General features: G+C 44.2%; 1 protein-coding gene across 1 annotated transcript in view; it reads left to right on the top strand.

The window, feature by feature from the left end:
• LOC129146176 (zinc finger protein 39-like) overlaps window positions 1-16,134 on the top strand; it is a 37,555-nt gene extending 21,421 nt beyond the window's left edge. Inside the window, exon 5 of the mRNA XM_054697706.1 lies at window positions 15,946-16,134. Coding sequence (XP_054553681.1) covers window positions 15,946-15,956 — 11 coding nt within the window. The 3' untranslated portion in view covers window positions 15,957-16,134. The remainder of the gene's footprint in view (window positions 1-15,945) is intronic.
• The last annotated feature ends 2,695 nt before the right edge of the window (window positions 16,135-18,829 follow it).

Below are 18,829 nucleotides of genomic sequence, written 5' to 3'. Positions count from 1 at the left end.
CCTTCAGGAAGGAGGCCACAGGGCCTCCCTGGGGAGCAAGGGTCAGACGCAGCTCTGTGAGGCTGTCCACAGCCTCTGCTGCACGAGTTTGGTACCGGCCAGGGAGCTGACCACAGGACCTCCCTGGGCAGCAAGGTTCAGACGCAGCTCTATGAGGCTGTCTGCAGCCTCTGCTGCACGAGTTCGGTCCCGGCCAGGGAGCTGCCCACAGGGCGCGGCAGACCACTCCTGTCTCCCCGCTGCTCCCCTCAATAGTGTTTCAGTAGATCCTCCTGTGCTGCTCCCCACTCTCTCTGGTGAATCCTCTCACCCCCCACACCTCTGGCCTGTACCCCAGTTCTGGTATGTATAAATAAAAAATGAGGAGATGAACCCTCCACATGATTAGGTCACGAAGGGCGGGAGGCAAAGTCCCGCTGTGCTCACACTTCTTTTCCACTAGGGTAAATTCAAACTTTTTTTTGGAAGAAAGGGGATCAGGCGGCTTCCTGGATGCAAATCTTCACTTTATATTTTTTTCAAATATTATTTATTTATACAAGAACCGGGGTACAGGCCATGTGTGCGGGAGGATGAGAGGATCCCCCAGAGCCAGAGCGGGGAATCAAACTGGCAGTCTGACAAAATACACTGCTGAGGGGAGCAGCGGGCACAACAGGAGGGTTCTGCCACACCTTGTGAGACCCTCGTAGGCTGGCCGGGATTGAACTGGCGCTGCAGAGGCTACAGACAGCCTCAAGGAGTCTGCGCCACCAGGAGAGGCCCCAAAATCAGACTGCGGGTTCACAATGATCTGCGGGTCCCCTCTTGGCTCCCCTCTTGGCTCCCTGTTGGCTAGTTGCTTTGGTAACTATCAGTTCAAAACCACATCTGATAGAATTAAAGTCTCCCATTAATTTGAGCAGAGGCCAGGCCAGGGACTGTATTGGTTCAGGTTGTCCTAAATTGCCTTCTGAGTGGAAACAAGTTTTTTTTCTAGCTGGCCTACGAGGCTGTGATTGAATAGGGAGGGAAACCAGTGACTCTGCATTTCATTTTTCTAAATTGTTGATAATGTAAGTTGGGATATTCCTCGGATTTTCATTTTAGGTTCCTCCATTTAGCCATGATATTTGGGAGGTTTCTCCCACGAGGCCTCTGAGCTCCAGGTCTAAAACAAAAATTCTCATTTGAGGCTGGGGTATATAGAAAGAAAATAGACTTTTAGAGAAGCATGAAAAATATTTTAGTAAGTATATTTGTTTTGTCTGCTGCAACACATGTAGTAGGTAGATGAAGAAATGGGAGGAATAAAGCCCCAGATAGTTGACTTTTTAATACAAAGCTCACTGCGAGTGGGCTTGGGATACATGTTAGTGCTCCGTTGGTCCCAGTCTTACCACTTGCAAAGCCTTGATTGGGAGTCACAATAGGAAACGGACATCTTCAGCCCTCGACGGCACTCTGCAGAAGGCTTTGTTTTAGCCCATATGGACAGTAGCGTCCTTAGGTGTCTGGGCACATCCACTGACTGACCTGGGAAATAGTCTTGGTGATAATCCGGCGCCTTTCGGCTTTAAGATGTAGCAAGGAACCTGTGGCATGGAGGCGGCACTTTCTGGTTTTCACATCTAGTTCTGCCGTTCCCTGGTTTACTTTCTGAGATGTGTGTCTGCTTCTAGTACTGAAAATGTGGCTGAAGCCACTGGTTGCTTTCACAGGGATCCCAAATTCCACATCCTGAAAGAGGGTGTAAGTCTGATGTTCTGGTATCCACTGGTGTCCAGTGTTTGGAAATGCACTGGGCTTATTTGGAAAGTTTGGATTCTCTAAGCTTTCTTCTGGAGAGTCTACAATCACTGCCAGTCTCTCCACGATGGGAGAGGTGTTGCAGAGTCCAGCCACATTCCTTAGTCTGCCTGGCCTTCATTACCTATGTCAGGTGTATCTGGACACTTCAGGGGCAAACTTGGCCCTCTGCAACTCAAGACAACTCCTCCCAAACACTTTATCTGCAGAGAGCCATTGAGGAACCCCCTGTGCGCCAACATTTCTTGATTTTTCTACTGTGTGCAGTGTTGCAGATCTGTGATATCATTCGTCTATAAACCACACTCAGTAGTGGGTATTTCGGGACCCATTTTATACATGAGAAAATTGAGACTTGAAGGAAGAGCAAATTGCCGAAAGTCCACAGCTATTAAGCAAAATGGACTCCAAAGCCTTTCCTCTCCATCAAACCAGTTTGCCTCCCTAATAGAAGGATTTGTGACTCTGTACTTCTCCTGGGCAGTAAAGCACTCCCTGCGGACTCTGAAGGGGGCTGTCCTCCTGCCCTGTGGAGCAGCTGTGATTAGGGCTCTCTGCAACCTGCATGGGGCTCTGCACTTCTGTCAACACCCTCCTGTTGAGCAGGAAACCACACTCACATTCCTCCAGAAGGATAGTGAGAGAGCTACAAGTAGGAGTCAATTTTTATTTCCCTTCCGAAACAGAAATATCGCTAAAGTCCTTTAAAAATTGACTTCCTAGTTGATTTTGAGTGTAGGTGATGCAGCAAGCTTCAGACTTAGGATTTTCAAATGTCCATGGCCGGTTATTACCAATGACTGTCAAATGTGTTCTCGGAGGTCTGGGTGTATGCCATGGGAATATGCCTTTTCTTAGGGAGTGGATCTTTTAATGTTCATTTGTGACTTAGATTTTAGCTGTATATTGAATTCATACCTTTATCCGGTTTTAACTATCTTGTCTCATAGCAGAAGCTGTTGAATGTGGTCTGTGCTCATAAATTAGGTTTCTGATGTGATTGTCTTTATTCTGGTGGGTTGGGCCGGGATGGGGTCGCTTCAGCCGTGGCCAGTGAAATCCTGGGGAGAAAGTGAATCCATTTGCCCTGGATTCTGGGCAGCATATTCACTTCTTTTATTTTACATCCTAGGGAGGTGACATGATGGTCAAGGTTACAGTACTTCTTCTTAGTGGTACCACAAGTCACCCAGATTTCTATGTCACACTGCACTCCTACCAGGATTTGGGGCTCTCTGATAGGAAGAGGGAGGCTCAGAGGTGAAGTGACTTGGCTGAGGTCCTGGCTGATTGATGTATGACTTGCAGCTAGAACTCAAACCTGCTAAGGACTGTAGTGTAGCTAACTGAATGTTTAGCTACAGAATGTTTTTGTTGTATTGTAGCTAACTGAATGTTTTTAGAAACTCAATTATGTCTCGACTCTACCAAAAAAACTAGCTGTTTAAACTTTCCCATTGTGATTTTAAGGTGAACCGTTCTCACCGATTTGTCTTATAGTAGGGTGAACAGGGACACCAATTCAGATGTTTACTTTTTGGATTTCCTGAGGCCAGCTCTCCTTAGGTTGCCCCCACCCCAATCCTAGATCCAGACCTAGGGTTCCACTGCCTGAGGACGCTGCTCCACCCACTGCCTCCGTTTTTCTACTGCAGAGGCTGTAGAAGTGGGAGCTCGTTAAAAAAAGAGTTCACCCTGCGTTTCAGTTCCCTTTTGGAGCCAGGGTGGAGGGCAGAGAAAGAAAGGTGTGCTACTTCACAATGTGGCTGCAGACTTTGCAGCCATTGGGCTGTCCTCCCCGTGGGCAGGAAAGTGGACAGACAGGGAATGCTCCCAATTTCAGGAGTGGCCCTCCTGAGTGGCTTCCAGCACTTCTTACAAGAACAGTGAAGACATCCTGGGCAACTGCAACAGACGATAGGCTCGGTGGTCTCACTGGATCTTGAGATGAAGCCAGGACTGCACTGAGTGACCCCAGTCAGTGAGCAGTGCAAAGCAGTGGCCTCAGAACCTTCCTCTTCCCCACATCCCAGTCTCTCTGTGCTGGAGTCCTGGACAGGGCACCGGAGCATCTGGCTCAGTCAGGCTACTAAAGTGTTGCACTACTGAACACTCTTGAATCTGCTGTACCCTTTCTGTTTACACAGCGAGCAGAGTAATAGCAAGACTGTGCTATAGGTGATGGCTCTGCACTTAGCTAGGCTGTCAGGCAGGCCGGGCTCTGCCCCATGGTGGCCTGCTGCCATTGCGTTTCCCTTCCTGTGCGGGTCTCTGCTGTCCCTGAAGCATCACCAGGACACCTTGGTGTCCTTCTGAATGTAATGACTTACTTGTAACTCTAGTCACATCCCAGGAAAAGAAACAAAAGCAGGGACCCGACCAACTCCTTAGACCCCTCTTTGTTGTTTAGGCAACCAAACATATTTAGAATTCTGCCCTGTGTCTAGCCCAGGGGAGGAAGAAGTTTCTAGCAGTTATGGCTTTCTGTTTGCTGCCTGGTGCTTTCACAGAAATACTTCATTTTTTTAAACCAAAATTACATTTGTTCAGTTGTCATTGTTGAGGATGTATTTATTGTGTTTTACAGACGTGAGTAAATATATGTATGTATTTATATATATGTATGTATGTAGAAAACCAAACGTATATAGACAAGGTCAAGGCATGTATACTAGATATCTTTAAGTTATTTATCAAGGGGAAAGATGTGTGTTATAAAGTAAACAGAGTCTATATTTTATATATAATGTAGATAGCAAGAATAGCATACACATTATACAAAATTTTCCTTTCCTCTTATTATTAAAGCAATAAAAATAAAAAAAATAAAAAGGACAGTACAGGCAGCTCTTTCCAGGGTTGTGAAGGCCACACTGCTGTGGAGGGAGGGACTCCTGGCCCTGGGGTGCACTCTGTGCTGGGGCCCAGCCCCGCACTCCCAGCTGGCTGGCGCTGCCTCACATGTGGCTTCCTGCTGTCCCCCACGGTCTGCATCCCTGGGGTGAAGGGTGAGAGTAACCAATAAAGATTGACCAACAGAAGTGATTCTGGCTCTTGTCCTGCTGGGTCGCCTCCGGGCTCTCCTTCGGGAGCTCGCACCTGGCGGGTTGTGGACTCTGAGGCAGAGATGTGAGTGGGTTGGTGGTGGTATTTAGCATGTGCATGGGGTTGTTAGGGGGAAAAGGATATCCTAAAGCTAATTCCATACAGGCTTTGTGGACTCCACCCCCACCCCAGGCCAAAGCCAAAGACACTGGGACTCCACATCCCATCACCACCTAAGGGAAGGTGGCTGGGACCTGAGGGTGGAGTTAAGCAGCCAGGTTTGGTATAAAGCCAGACCCGTGGGCTTTGGAGGGGATCCCCCACTTTGGCTCTCCGCCAGCTCGCAGCGTCCGGCCAGCTCTGAGAGTGCCTTTGGGTTTCCAGGTCGGCGGATCGGGTAGGACACATTAAAGACTTTATTTCCCTATTTTCTTCCTGAGTTGTACATTTTCCTTATTTCCTTTTCCCTTGTAAATAAGCCTTTTATTAACCTTTTGTGTATGCCTGTAGTGGAGTATTAATTAGTCCCTTTTAAGCTCGCGGGTGAGAACCCACAGCCAGGCCACCCGTTTAATATTGGGATTGCCCTATAACAGCTGGCGCCCAATGTGTTTTCCAAGCTTCACCTGTGGTTGACCAGCCCAAAGTAATTTTTCTTGCATTAGTCACCATCTTCAGTGAGCTCAGGCAAATTGCTAATTGGCCTGATAGTGTTGTAGAGCAACCCCGATACAAAACGGGGTGCCTGACTGTGGGTCCTCACCCCTGTGCTTAAAAGGACTTATCAATGCTCTACTGCAGGCACACGCGAAAGGTTAATAAAATGTTTATTTACAAGGGAAGGGGAAATGAGGAAATATACAGCTCAGGGAGAAAAGTGGGAGACAAAGTTTTAAATGAGTCCTAACCGATCCTCCGATCAGGAATCCCAAATGGCTCTTTGAGAGCTGGCCTTGAAGCAGGGAGGCGAGCTATAGCAAGCCAGCCCAAGGCCCACGTGTTTGGTTTTTATACCCAACCTGGCTGCTTAACTCCACCCTTAGGTCCCAGCCACCCTCCATTTGGTGGTGATGGGATTTGTCTTTCCCAATGTCCTGATGGCTTTAGTCTGGAGTGGGGGTGGGGTCCACAAAGCCTTTATGGGATTAGCTGAGGGCATCATTTCCCCCTAACAATACGAGCTGTCTCAGGTCGGACCGGCCTTTCCTTTCCAACCTCTGCTGTCCTAGAGATTACACACAGGCAGGTCTTCTAGTGCATACTTTCCCTTCACTTAACAATTAAAAATTGGAAATAATAATACAAAGATGAAATATTTTGTTGTGAGCCAGCCGCAGCCCTCCGGGTGTCAGAGATTCCTGAAGGATGGGACTGTGTTGGCGCAATTGTAGAGAATGATAAGGGAGGGGGAATGAGGAGACACAGACACTGTGTCAGGGTGGGGGCCTTGTCCTGCTGAGGGTCTCAGCAGCCCTTCATTTATAAATTTCAAGCAAACCAGGAGAGTGCCTAAGCATATGCATGAGGGAAGGTAACAGTCACATCTTTTCCCAGAGCAGCAAGGGTTGATTTACCCTTTTGCAGAGGCTGTGACATTTATTATTATTTTTTTTTATTTAAAGGAGGCTCATTAGCTCAACAAGTTTCTCAGAATAGTCATTTATCTGAAATGACCAGTCATTTTATTACTAGCAAAAGGCTTCTGGGACTGCATTAACATTTCCATGTTTACTGAGTGAAGGATTAACTAAGGCTGGGGAAACAAAGGGCAGGAAATTACCTGGGGGAAGGGAGACAAAGGGATTTTTTTCCAACTAACCTATAAAATTGAGATTAACATATTAACTCATTGACTAAAGCAAAAAACAGAAGGCTTTTATCTAGAAGTTATCATCTATAGTATATTGTTTTAATATTGATGGGCTCTTAAGGAACCAAGGGCCTGGAGGGCATTAGTGCCAGGCAAGCTGCACTGACTCCTCCCTAGCCCCCAGCTCTCCCTTCAGGGAGGAATTCCCCTAATGTAAACAAGGAGTTTTCTGCCTATTACTCTTCTACTTATCTAGGCAGCCTAGTTTCTGTATCTAACTTTAAGATTAAGGGAAAATTCCTTTCTCTGTAAGATTGCTGATTGTTGTTTGTAGTTGTAAGGAGTTACCAATATTTTATCAGATGCATGGCCAAAGATGGTTATAGCTAGCTCAACCAGTCACAAAACTGTCGATTTATTCTCCAATGTGTACTCTAACAGCTACCATACCAATCAGCCCTAAATAAACATGAATGAATTAGCAGGAGTCGACTATGGTGCCTTCTGGCTTATCAAGAGTTTTCTTCTACTTGGAGCTTGGCTCACCTCTGACATTCAACTGTTATCTTTAACTGTAAAGGAAAAGACTTTCTTCTGTGGAACCAAGCTTAGCCGAGGTTTTGCCATTTTGTATATCCTCCAACTTGATATGTTACATCTGGTCCAGCCGCATTCCGGAGATAGTTTCAGCAGTCACAACCCTCACTCCACTTGGTGATGAGAAAGCAGACCACCCCAACCTCCAATGAGGGCAGTCCTATCCATAAATGGGACAGCATCTCTACCTGTCCAATCAGTTTGAAACTGTAACCACGCACGCCAAAATGCCTTTGTAGTAGCCAATGAGTAATTGCCAGCTTCTTTCAAATTTGCACCGCTTGTGACCCTATAATTGACCCCTGCTTCCTCTGTTCAGGCTCTCGACCTCTGCCATTGCATCGGTTCCTGTCCAGGACCCGGACTTGAGCCGTAATAAACTCCCTTTTGCATTTGCATCAGCTGTCTTTGGATTCATGGAGGCTATGCTCACAGAGTTTACTGATCTTGGGCACAACATCTTCCAGTTAGCCCTTGCCTTAAATGGCCACATCTCCACACTAAAAGACTTGGCCCAGGGAGGTTTATAGCCTTTTGTTCCCAGAAGTTTTTTTCACTTGTTCATGTAAGGCCAGATGTTGAATTGCTGCCTTTGGCAGAGAACTACTAATTTTATAAAAAAATGTAATATTTGTATCACACACTGCCATTTGCCATCAAACTGGTTATTCGGTGATTGATCCATATTTGCCGTTTTACTTTTAAATGCGTATTTTAGCAATGGTAGAAACTAGCCGTAAACAAATGAGGAGACTCTAGCAGGAGTCAGCTAACGAGATTCCTGATTTTTCAGAAATCTGCCCCATGCCCGGACATTTGTCAGACGACATGAGTAGCATGGTCCCCATGATCTTTGTATTCATGCCCTTCTGAGCTGGTCTGATGTTAATGCATTCAGCATTTGGCCCACCCATTTAGACAATCAAGTTGCAACAAACCCTTGCCACCATGGGGAACATCACAGCACACACATAACATTCTCACATCTTATATTCCTGTAGTACACCTAAGAGCAGTTCTGAACAGTGAAGAATGGAGAGCACTTAGTCAAAGCTCAATGTACCATCTGCTCAACTGTAAAATGTGATGATGTATTTTGTCCATCAGGGTGGCCTGGAAGGCAGCCCTTGATGGAAGACTCCACTGTCCTAAGTTTTAGTTCTAATGCAGGAGCTAGTCGTTACTTCCTAAATCTGGAATTTCTTTGTGATGTTGGTTTCTCTCATTAGGCCCATTTCTTGTTTTGTAAACCAGGGATTATATTTTCTCCTAGTGTTATAGGGCAGGCCCAATATTGAACGGGTTGCCTGGCTGTGGGGCCTCACCCGCACACTTAAAAGGGACTTATTAATACTCCACTACAGGCATACACAAAAGGTTAATAAAAGGTCTATTTACAAGGGAAACGGAAATAAGGAAAATGTACAACTCAGGGAGAAAATAGGGAGATAAATTCTTTAATGCGTCCTACCCGATTCGCCGACCTGGAAACCCAAAGGCACTCTCAGAGCTGTCCGGATGCTGCAAGCTGGTGGGGAGCCAAAATGGGGGAACCCCCACTAAAGCCCACATGTCTGGCTTTATACCAAACCTGGCTGTTTAACCCCACCCTCAGGTCCCAGCTACCTTCCCTTTGGTGGTGGAGCTTGATAGGGACAAGTATCACCAGTTTTTATTTTAAGACTTATTTATTTATGCATATAAGAACTGGGGTACAGGCCAAAGGTGTGGGGGGATGAGAGGATTCCCCAGAGACAGAGTGGGGAGCTGGATAGGATATACTGCTGAGAGGAGCATTGGGGGAGACAGGAGTGGTCTGCTGTGCCATATGGATTGCTCCCTGGCCAGCCTAGGGTGGTTGTCACTAGCTTGATAGCACTGTCTTTACCCTGTGCCACCAGGGAGGCCCAATATTCAATATATTTTCATGATAAAAAAAACCAGCAGAGGGAAATTCCCTCGACCTGAGAAAGTTATCTACAAAAAGAAGCAGGCAGAAACAGACTTATGGTAAAAGGCTGAATGATTTCTCCCAAGGATCACAGACAACATAGAGATTTCCAGTTTGGCTCCTTCACTCAACACAGTACTGTGGTTTTAGCCAAAGAAATTAGAGAAGAAAGAAAAATTCAGATTGTAAAATAATATGTGAAATTATCTTATTATATATAAAATGATACTGTAATAACAAAATCTAGAACAATCCAATGGAAAATTATTAGAAGAGTGAGTTCAATAAGTTTAAAATTCCCTCAGTATAGAAAAATCAATAGTTAAAATGCTGAAAATGAAATTAAGATAACGATCTATCAAAAAGAATAAATGCTTAAGAATAAATTTTACAATGGAAATGCAAGACCTTCGCAGAGATCACTATAAAACATTGTTGAAAGCTGTATTAAAGATCTAGATAAATGGAATAATATCATAGCTTCATGGATCTGAGGCTTCATATTGTAACCACGGCAATATTCCCTAAACTGATATATAGTTTCAGTGCATATTTATGAAACTTCAACCTGTCTTGTTTGTGTATTTTCTTGCAAATATTAGCAAACTGATTCTAATATTCATAGGAAAATACAAAGGACTCAGAATGGCCAAAAATATCTGAAATAAGAATAACCAGTTTGAAGGGTTCAGTCTTATTTCCAAACTTGCTAAAATTGAAGATATAAAGACAATGTGATACTAGCAGAACAGTCATAGATCAATGAAATTGTAGGGAAGGTCCAGAAGTAAACCTTTACATTTATGGCCAACTGATTTTTTAACAAGGGTGAAAAGAAAACTCAATGGAAAAAAAATTAGTCTTCTCAACAAATGTTGGGACAACTGAATGTCTGTGTGCAAATAAATGAAGTTGTATATCTTAGACCACACACAAACTTTCATTCAACTCCATGTTGAATATCAATATTCAACTTAAAAGGAATATCAAATACTACAAAGTTCTTGAAAGAAAACATAGTGGTAAATCTTCCAGCTTTGGGTTAAAATGGCTTGTTAAGAAAAATACAAATGGGGGCCTCCCCGGTGGCGCAGCGGTTGAGCGCTGGGTTGCGAAGCTGCCCGTGGCCTCTGTGGCGCCGGTTCGATCCCCAGCTGCTCCCCTGCCACCGGAGGAGGGTCCCACATGGCGCGCAGACCTCTCCTGCCGCGCGCTGCTCCCCTCAGCAGTGTACTTCGGTCCTTCTGCCTGCTCTGCTCCCCGCTCTGACTCTGGTGAATTCTCTCACCCTCCCGTGCTTCTGACTGTACCCAGTGCTTGTATAAATAAATAAATAAATACATCTTTAAAAAAAAAAGAAAAATACAAATGGGCCCTCCCCTGGTGGGGCTGCGAAGCTGCCCGCAGCCTCTGCAGCGCAGGTTCGATCCCTGGCCACCGGTGAGGGTCCCACATGGCATGCAGACCTCTCCTGCCGCGCACACTGCTCCCCTCAGCAGTGTATTTCGTCAGTCTGCCTGTTCTGCTCCCCGTTCTGGCTCTGGTGCATTCTCTCACCCTCACGCACTTCTGACTGTACCCAGTGCTTGTATAATTAAATAAATAAATCTTTAAAAAAAAAAAAGGGATGAAATTCTGAGACCTGGATGGATTTTGAAAGTCTTACGCTAAGTCAAAGAATCGAGACACAGAACATAACTTCTTATAAGATTCCATTCATTTCAAAAACCCGATGAGGGATATCTACAGAGAGACATAGTAGGTTGGATTTTGCCAAGACTAAGGGTTGGTACAAAAAGGAAGTATCTGCGTATCTGCTAGTGGTCTAGGGTTAATTTGGGGGTGATGAAAATGTTCCAAATTTTATTTTGGTGATGTTTGCACAACTGTGAAGTTATCATTTATTTGTATGCTTTAACAGGTGACTTTTATGGTATTTGGATTATATCTTTAAAAACTGTTAAGAAAAATAATGACTATCACCATTAGGTTGTGCTAAAACAGCAGTACTATGTAGTGATTTTAAACTTCAAATGAACGAAATTGTTGTAATGTCTGAATGTTTATGTGCTGTTGCTCCTTTTGTTCTTCACTTAGGAAACATCCTTCAGGCTACATCATAAAATTTACTAAGAAGCACCCTTTGATTGCTATTATTTCTGTTCCTGAAGTGTAAGGGAATGGAGAGACAGAAGAAGTTTTTTTTGCCTAGACCAAAGTCACACTGTGTGTGATCTGTGTGCACCTCGCATTTGCTATGTGGGCTGAGTCCACCATCACTGCCTTTCTTCAGGCCACTCTATTTTCAGCTCCCCTGGGTGGGCTTGCTTGCTTCATGACACAGAATCCTCTTGTGATGGCTGCCTGGAACGACTGCCTTTCTTGGCAATGAAACACCATGACATATTTGCAAGCAGTGACTGAGGGGCTTAGAGTTCAGCATGTCTGTTCATGACATGTTTCGCTTGTTTAACACCTTTCTATTGTTCCTCGTGGGTTTGCTTGTATTTTTTTATTTGCCTATCAGATCCTCTTTTTTGTGTTAACATTAGTACAAATTTCAGTTCCATCACAAGTATTCCAGTTTGCAGTAAGTTCTCTGTTCTCTGAATTCTTTTCTTTTAAAGATTTATTTATTTATGTATACAAGAGCTGGGGTACAGGACAGAGACATGGGGGCGGGGGCAGACAGAAGAGGCAGATTGACTGAAATACACTGCTGAGTGGAGCAGCGAACGAGACAGGAGAGGTCTGCTGCACCATGTGAGTTGCTCCCTGGCTGTCTGGGGATGGAACTCATGCTACACACGCTGTGGACAGCTTCATAGTGTGGTGCTAAACCCCTTGCACCGCCAGGGAGGCCCTGTTCTCTGAATTCTTATCATGTGCATTAAGTGTTTCACTTCTGTCACACAGACCACAAACTACCCAGCACATGTTAGCTTTGTTGAGCATATACTATGTGCTAGGAACTGCACTAAAAACTTCCCATTTTTTTCAGCATATTTAACCATATAAATTAATCTTGTTTACTTTATTAATAGGCACAACCATTCAGTGAACTTCCATTCTTTTCTGATTGAGTATTTATCTAATTGTCACACAAATTCTATTACAGAAAAGATACGGCTTGATAAATACTGGTGAATTACTTATTATTTTTTCATTTCTATTTTTTTTTGTCTTTAATTAAGCTACTGAAAAAACCTTACTAAATGTGGTAAAAATATGTTTTGTTCACTCACTGCCACATCATGTCTCAGTAAATTTCAATTATTTATTTTGTAGTTTTTAAATTAATAGACTTTATTTTATGAGTTAATTTTTGGAGGAAAAATGAGTGGAAATTGCAGAGTTCCTGTATATCCCCTCGACCTCCCAAAAACACAGTGTTCCTTCTTATTAATATCTTGCATAGCCACTAATTTTCCACCAATTTAGTGATCCAGAATCTACTGTTACAATTGATGAACCACTATTGATGCATTATCTTTAAGGTCCATATTTTACATTAGGTTTCACTCTTTCTGTTGTTTATTTTATATCCTTTGATAAAGGAATAACTTACACACAAAATAACTTATACACACACATATATATGTTTTCAAGGCACAAGTATATGTATATATGTATGTGATAACTTATTTTTTTTGACCACTGAGCTATATAGCTCATTGTCTGAATATACTACAGCTTATCAGTTCATCTTTTAAAGACTATCTTGGTTGCTTCCAAGTTTTAGCAATTATGAATAGAGCCTGTACAAACATTTCTATGCAGATTTTTCTGTAGGACTACTTTTAAAATTTTACTTGAATAAATACCAGTGAGGACAATTTATGGATCATATAGTATGTTTAGTTTTATAAGAACAAAGCAGTTTGTTTCGATACAATTTCAAACCATCTTCCCAAGTGGCTATGCCATTTTGCAATCCCATCAATAATGAGGAGTTTCTGTTGCTACACATCCTCACAAGAACTTGGGGTTGTTGTGCTTGGGATTTTAGTAATTTTAATGTTAATGTGGTGGTATTACAATTCTCTTTTAATTTTAAATTCTCTGATGGCATATTATAATTAAAATCTTTCTATGCACCTGTTTATCATGTGTATATTATGGTAAAGTGTCTTTTCAGATAATTTGTATATTTGGTAATTGGGTTTTATTTTTTTTTAATATTTAATTTATTTATCCATGAAAGATCTGGGGTACAGGCCAGAGGTGTGGGGGATGAGAAGATTCATCAGAGACAGAGTGGGGAGCAAGCAGAACAGGTGGATTGACTGAAATACACTGCTGAGGGGAACAGCTGGCGAGACAGACACACATTTCAAAAGATCCAGGCTCCACCCATTAAACTTCACATCTGCTGAGTTTTCCCTTGTCTGTCCACCTTGCTACCCCCACCTATCGCCCCTGCCTCCACCCCGCCCCATCACCCTCCCCAACCAGCGTGCACAGTGGGTTACGATGACTTTCCAGCTCCCGTTGGACGTGGCACATATTGTGGCTTTTAAGGAAGGACAGCTTTTAAGGCTTTTAAGGAAACAAAAGCAAAAACCAGGATTATATCAGAGCAAGAGCATGAAGTCTGCTGGGCCACACCCAGGTCCCCTGTGGCCGGTCAGTGCAGGGTGATGGAGACTGGCAAGGAGTAAAAACTGACCTGTCCTCACAGGTGTAAAAACTAACAAAATTGCCTCTACCACACTCAGTGCACTAATTGCTCACTGAATGTGCTACAGGATGCTCCAATTAACACAGTCGAGTAAACACACACTTTCCCTCTGTAGGAAGGTCCCTGAGGGCTGGTATCTGGACAGTGTCCAACACGCAGACACCAGCTCCAGAGTTCAAATAGCCCAGCCCTGAGACCCTGCTCTGTCCATGAGGCAGCGCAGGACGGGGTGGAACCGCCTGTTAGTGCACAGAGGCTCCCCACGAGCCCCGACCATGGAGTGAGAGGCCAGGACGCCCTCTGCCCCGCCATGGGGACAACCTCAGGACAGAGACTCATCAGGGCAGCTGGAAACGCCCCCCTCAGACTGCAGGTATTCTGTTCGTAAACAGTTTTCAGAATAGAAATCGTTCAGACTTGAAAGTTTTTAGATTTCAAGCTTCATTGTAGATTAGAGAAAGCACATCATCCAAAATAGACATTTCATAAATAATGAAAACTATTGCTTATAGAGTTGCAGAAGTTCCTCAACGATGCACTGCTGTATCATCCTGGGGTTAAGATTCAATGAGAGAAAATAACTTTTTTTAATTGAAAAATCCAAATATTATAAATTTTAATAGCATCATCATATTAGTAGATTTTAATATATGATGCATATAACTTCAAAACTATGATCTGGGCACTCAACTCAAAGAGTCAGTGTATATTAAGTATCAAATAAAATCAAAACAATAGATGCAATTAAATTGGGATTAAAAAACTCAAAATCAAATAAAAATACTTATAGGTAAAAATCAAAATGATAAGGCATTTTATTCTGAAATATTGCAACAGATATAAGAGACAAGTGGAAATTCAAAAACTTTTTAAAGCAACATGATCACCACTTCATGGCTCTAACACTAACGGGAGGGTGGCACGGACGTCTACTAATTTTGGACATGAAATTGGGATTTTTCCCCGACTCATCACTCAAGGATAGTGATATTAAAATGAAAAAACACAATATTTTAACAACACCTGGAGAGAGATGTATCAAAAATTATTTCATCATTACAAATAGTATTTTAAATCACTCCTAAGATGTCTACATGTATGACCACCTGGTATTTTAATTTATCTTCTAGTTTTTATTAAATTTCTTTGAATTGTATGTACACTGATGCATAGCCACAAGTTTATTCCCCACATTGCCCTTAAAAGTCCTGCCTCCCCAGGGCCTGACCCTCCGTCACCCCACAGAGGGGGGAGAGGATGACATTGGAGGGGAGGAGAGTGTGCAGGGCTGTCCCATGTCCAGGGTCCCCACTCATGCATGGGCTTGGGGGGAGGAACAAACCCGCACCCAGGGTACCCGGGGCCCTGGGACCGGCAGGGACAGCCACACGCACAGACCGTCCAGCTCAGCCCCAGAGCGGCCTCCACCCTGCACAGATGTGCATGAGTCTGAGGGGGACAGAGGGGCCGGGAGGGACCAAGGGTGGATGAGCCCATCCTGCAGGAGGGACGTGTGGGTGCGACCCCGAGGAGACTCTGCGGGAAATGTGGTCTCCGAGTCCTCAGATGTGGGTAGTCAGGGGCAGGGAGATGAGGAGATGAGGGGACAGACAAGGAGGCAGCAGTGAGGCCACAGGGGCAGGAATCTGACAATGGAGGCATCAGAACATGCCGCACGTGACGCCGAGCCCAGATCATTCAGTTCCAGGACAGTGTCGGGTCCTGGGGGCAGGAAAACAGAGACCCGCACACACCATCTCCCTGCACGCCGGTCACTGTGGTGCCTCCCCAGACCAGGGCTGTGATGGAGGAGCAGGGAAAGGATCTCCAGGGTGGGGAGGGGCTGGGCATGTTCACGTCTCCAGGGTTGGGAGGGGCTGGGCATGGTCACTTGTCCTCTGGGGCTGTGCCCAGGACAACCTCTGGGAGGTGTGCTGGGTGGAGACTCTGGGGTCTGGGCAAGAGGCGGGAGCAACAGGACTGGGGCGGTGGGGAGGGGCTGTTAGTCTGGCTATGAGATCAACCTGAGCATAATCCTATGATCACCAAAATGATCCTTCTTCCTGATCCCAGATCCATTGTGATAAAGGCGCGTTTCTGGAGCTGAACGCAAAAGACCCAACAGAGTGAGTGACATGGAGCTGCTCCACTCCACAGCCTCAGAGTGACTGCTGGGAAATGCCTGTGACTGTCCTTGTAGGTGTCATGTTTTATTCAGGTCGATGGTTTTACACAGATGACGGCTCCAGGGGTGACCAATCTCACAGCTGTGACAGAATTCGTCCTCCTGGGGTTCCCCACCCAGGGGACCATGGGCTTCCTGCACCCACTGCTCTTCTCCCTGGTCTACCTGTGCGCCCTGCTGGGGAACGGGCTCATCATCCTCATCACCACCCTGGACCGGTACCTCCACACCCCCATGTACTTCTTCCTGAGGAGTCTGTCCTTCTCGGACCTCTGCTTCCTCTCAGCCACAGTCCCCAAGTCCATTGCCAACTCTCTGAGGCACAGCGGCTCCATCTCCTTCCCGGGCTGTGTCCTCCAGGTCTTTGTGCTGATACTTTCAGGGGCTGCAGAGTTTCACATCCTTGTGGTGATGAGTTATGACCGCTATGCTGCCATCTGCCACCCCCTGCACTATGACGTCATCATGAGCAGGGACAGATGTGTGCAGCTGACAGCTGTGTCCTGGCTGGGTGGGGGTCTCCATGCTGTGATGCACACAGCTGGAACCTTCTCCTTGTCCTACTGCGGGTCCAACCTGGTCCACCAGTTCTTCTGTGACATCCCCCGTTATTAGCTACTTCCTGCTCAGGAAATTTAATCAATGAACTTGTCCCTATTCTCACTAGTGTAGTGATGGTTTCCTTTTGTTTTATTTTCATCATCATTTCCTACGTCCACATCTTCTCTGCTGTCAGGAAGATCCCATCCACAGAAGGGAAGGCCAAGGTCTACTCCACCTGCCTTCCCCACCTGCTGGTTGTGGTGCTGTTTGTCTCCACTGGATTTTTTGCTTATCTGAAGCCGACCTCAGGGACCCCGTCCATGTCTGACCTGGTCATTTCTATGTTCTACACGGTGGTGCCCCCTACCTTTAATCCCGTCATATACAGTCTGAGGAACCAAGCCATGAAGTCAGCTGTAGGGAGACTGATGAAGGGGAGACTGTCCAAAATGAAATAGAAAAGATTAGTTCACGACACTATTATGAGACATTTATTTTAAAATTTCACATTATTGTCCCTTTCATACTATTTTAATTTCATATAATTCCATTGTATAATTTAAATATATAAGCTCATTTTTAAGATATATTTACGATGTCTTCATATATTCTTCTGCTCATTCATTCGATTAGCATTGATTGTTCCTCTTTTTTAACACTTAGTTGCACTTTGATATTCTCTGTACAATGGAGGTCACTGAACTTCAGCATCTGTCTGCTGTTCTCTCTTTCCGTGCTCTCGGCCGAAGGGCAATTGTTGAGTTTCATCTCAGTTATCAGCAGAAATTCTCTCACTGGGGCAGCATCTCCAGTCTCTAAGGCACTTCCCCTTTCATGCTCACGTTTGGGATCAGGGGCTGTGGGTGGGACAGAGGCCCCCTGTACTTGGTGAGTGAGGCCTTCATCGCAAAGGAAGGCCTGAGGGCCCAAGTTGGAAACTGAGTGGTCACAATCTTCTGTGGACAAGGACCCACACATGATGGGGTAGAGACCCTCTTGGAGGCTCTGGTGTGGGTACCACCGGCTTTTACCATAAACACAGCACACAATGGACACCAGAAATAAGACAGTGGCTGTGAAAGCTGTTAATTTCATGTGAAGTATAATTGCTAAAAATTTACTAAAATAGTTAGTAGTGTTTTTCAAGAAACAATAAAGGAACTTTGGAAGCTATAATGGTAAAAAAATACTAGATAGTGAACTACACAGTATTCTAATATTTCCACAGATAGTTGAGGAAGGGCGCTCACAACATCACGCCACACTTTCCTTGTGTGTTTATCCCCATATATTTAATTACCTAGAATTTCTGGGAATTTGAGGACAATGTCATTTTGGCCACATTTTTAAGGGGATCTCAAGTGTTTGTGTTTTCATGTGGAGTAGTTCAAACGAGAAATCACATCGGATTTAAATATCATAAATAACACTATCATTTAGTGTAGATGCAAAGACAAAGAATTTGAAGAAGATTTAAAATTGGAAAGTGAAATGCCCAAGTGTATGCCTGCTGTGTGGCCTCAGCTCTTGTCTGCTGACTGCATCGACCCCTGCTTGCCCATCTGTGAAGTCCAATCTTTGAAAAGTTCACAACAAAATATTTCATGATAATATGATGTTCCAACTGGATATCAGACATTTAAATCTTTCTCAGACATTCACCCTCTAATCAGGCTGACCTTGCCTTCAGCCCAGGTGAGTCCCATGTGGGAACAATGTCAATTTGGAGGCAGCCAGTAATGGTTAAATGATGGCAACATCTCCATCTTTGAACTTCTGGGTTGACCACTTGCTACTGTTCTTTTAAATCATTGGCATTTTTATTTTTTCTGATGGTAGATAACATTCTTAATATTAATTCTAGTTACTGTCATAGTTTACAGGTCAATAAAAGTTATGGGGTATCAAGAGAAGATTATGGGATATAATGACAATTCAATACATTTATTAAATGAAGAAGCTGAATCAGACTATTATAAATATATACTGAGAATATTCATTGACTACAATTTGGCAGTTTTGTGTAACATAATTAATTTTTTTAAATAATAAAACATTAACTGTTTCTCGGTTGTATGGATTTAAACATTTCAGCACAATTAAAGCTGTTGTGGACAATGTAATATACACTAAGAAAACAAAGATTGCACTAAAAAAAAGCAAACTAAAATAATAAGTCACTTCAGTGTAGTTGAAAGTGTAAAAAATCAACACACAGGGCCTCCCCAG

Source organism: Talpa occidentalis, unplaced genomic scaffold (genome assembly GCF_014898055.3).
Source record: "Talpa occidentalis isolate TD23 unplaced genomic scaffold, MPIMG_talOcc4v2.1 talOcc4.18, whole genome shotgun sequence".
In the NCBI taxonomy this organism is placed as follows: Eukaryota; Metazoa; Chordata; class Mammalia; order Eulipotyphla; family Talpidae; genus Talpa; species Talpa occidentalis.
This window is presented reverse-complemented; position numbering and strand designations above follow the sequence as displayed.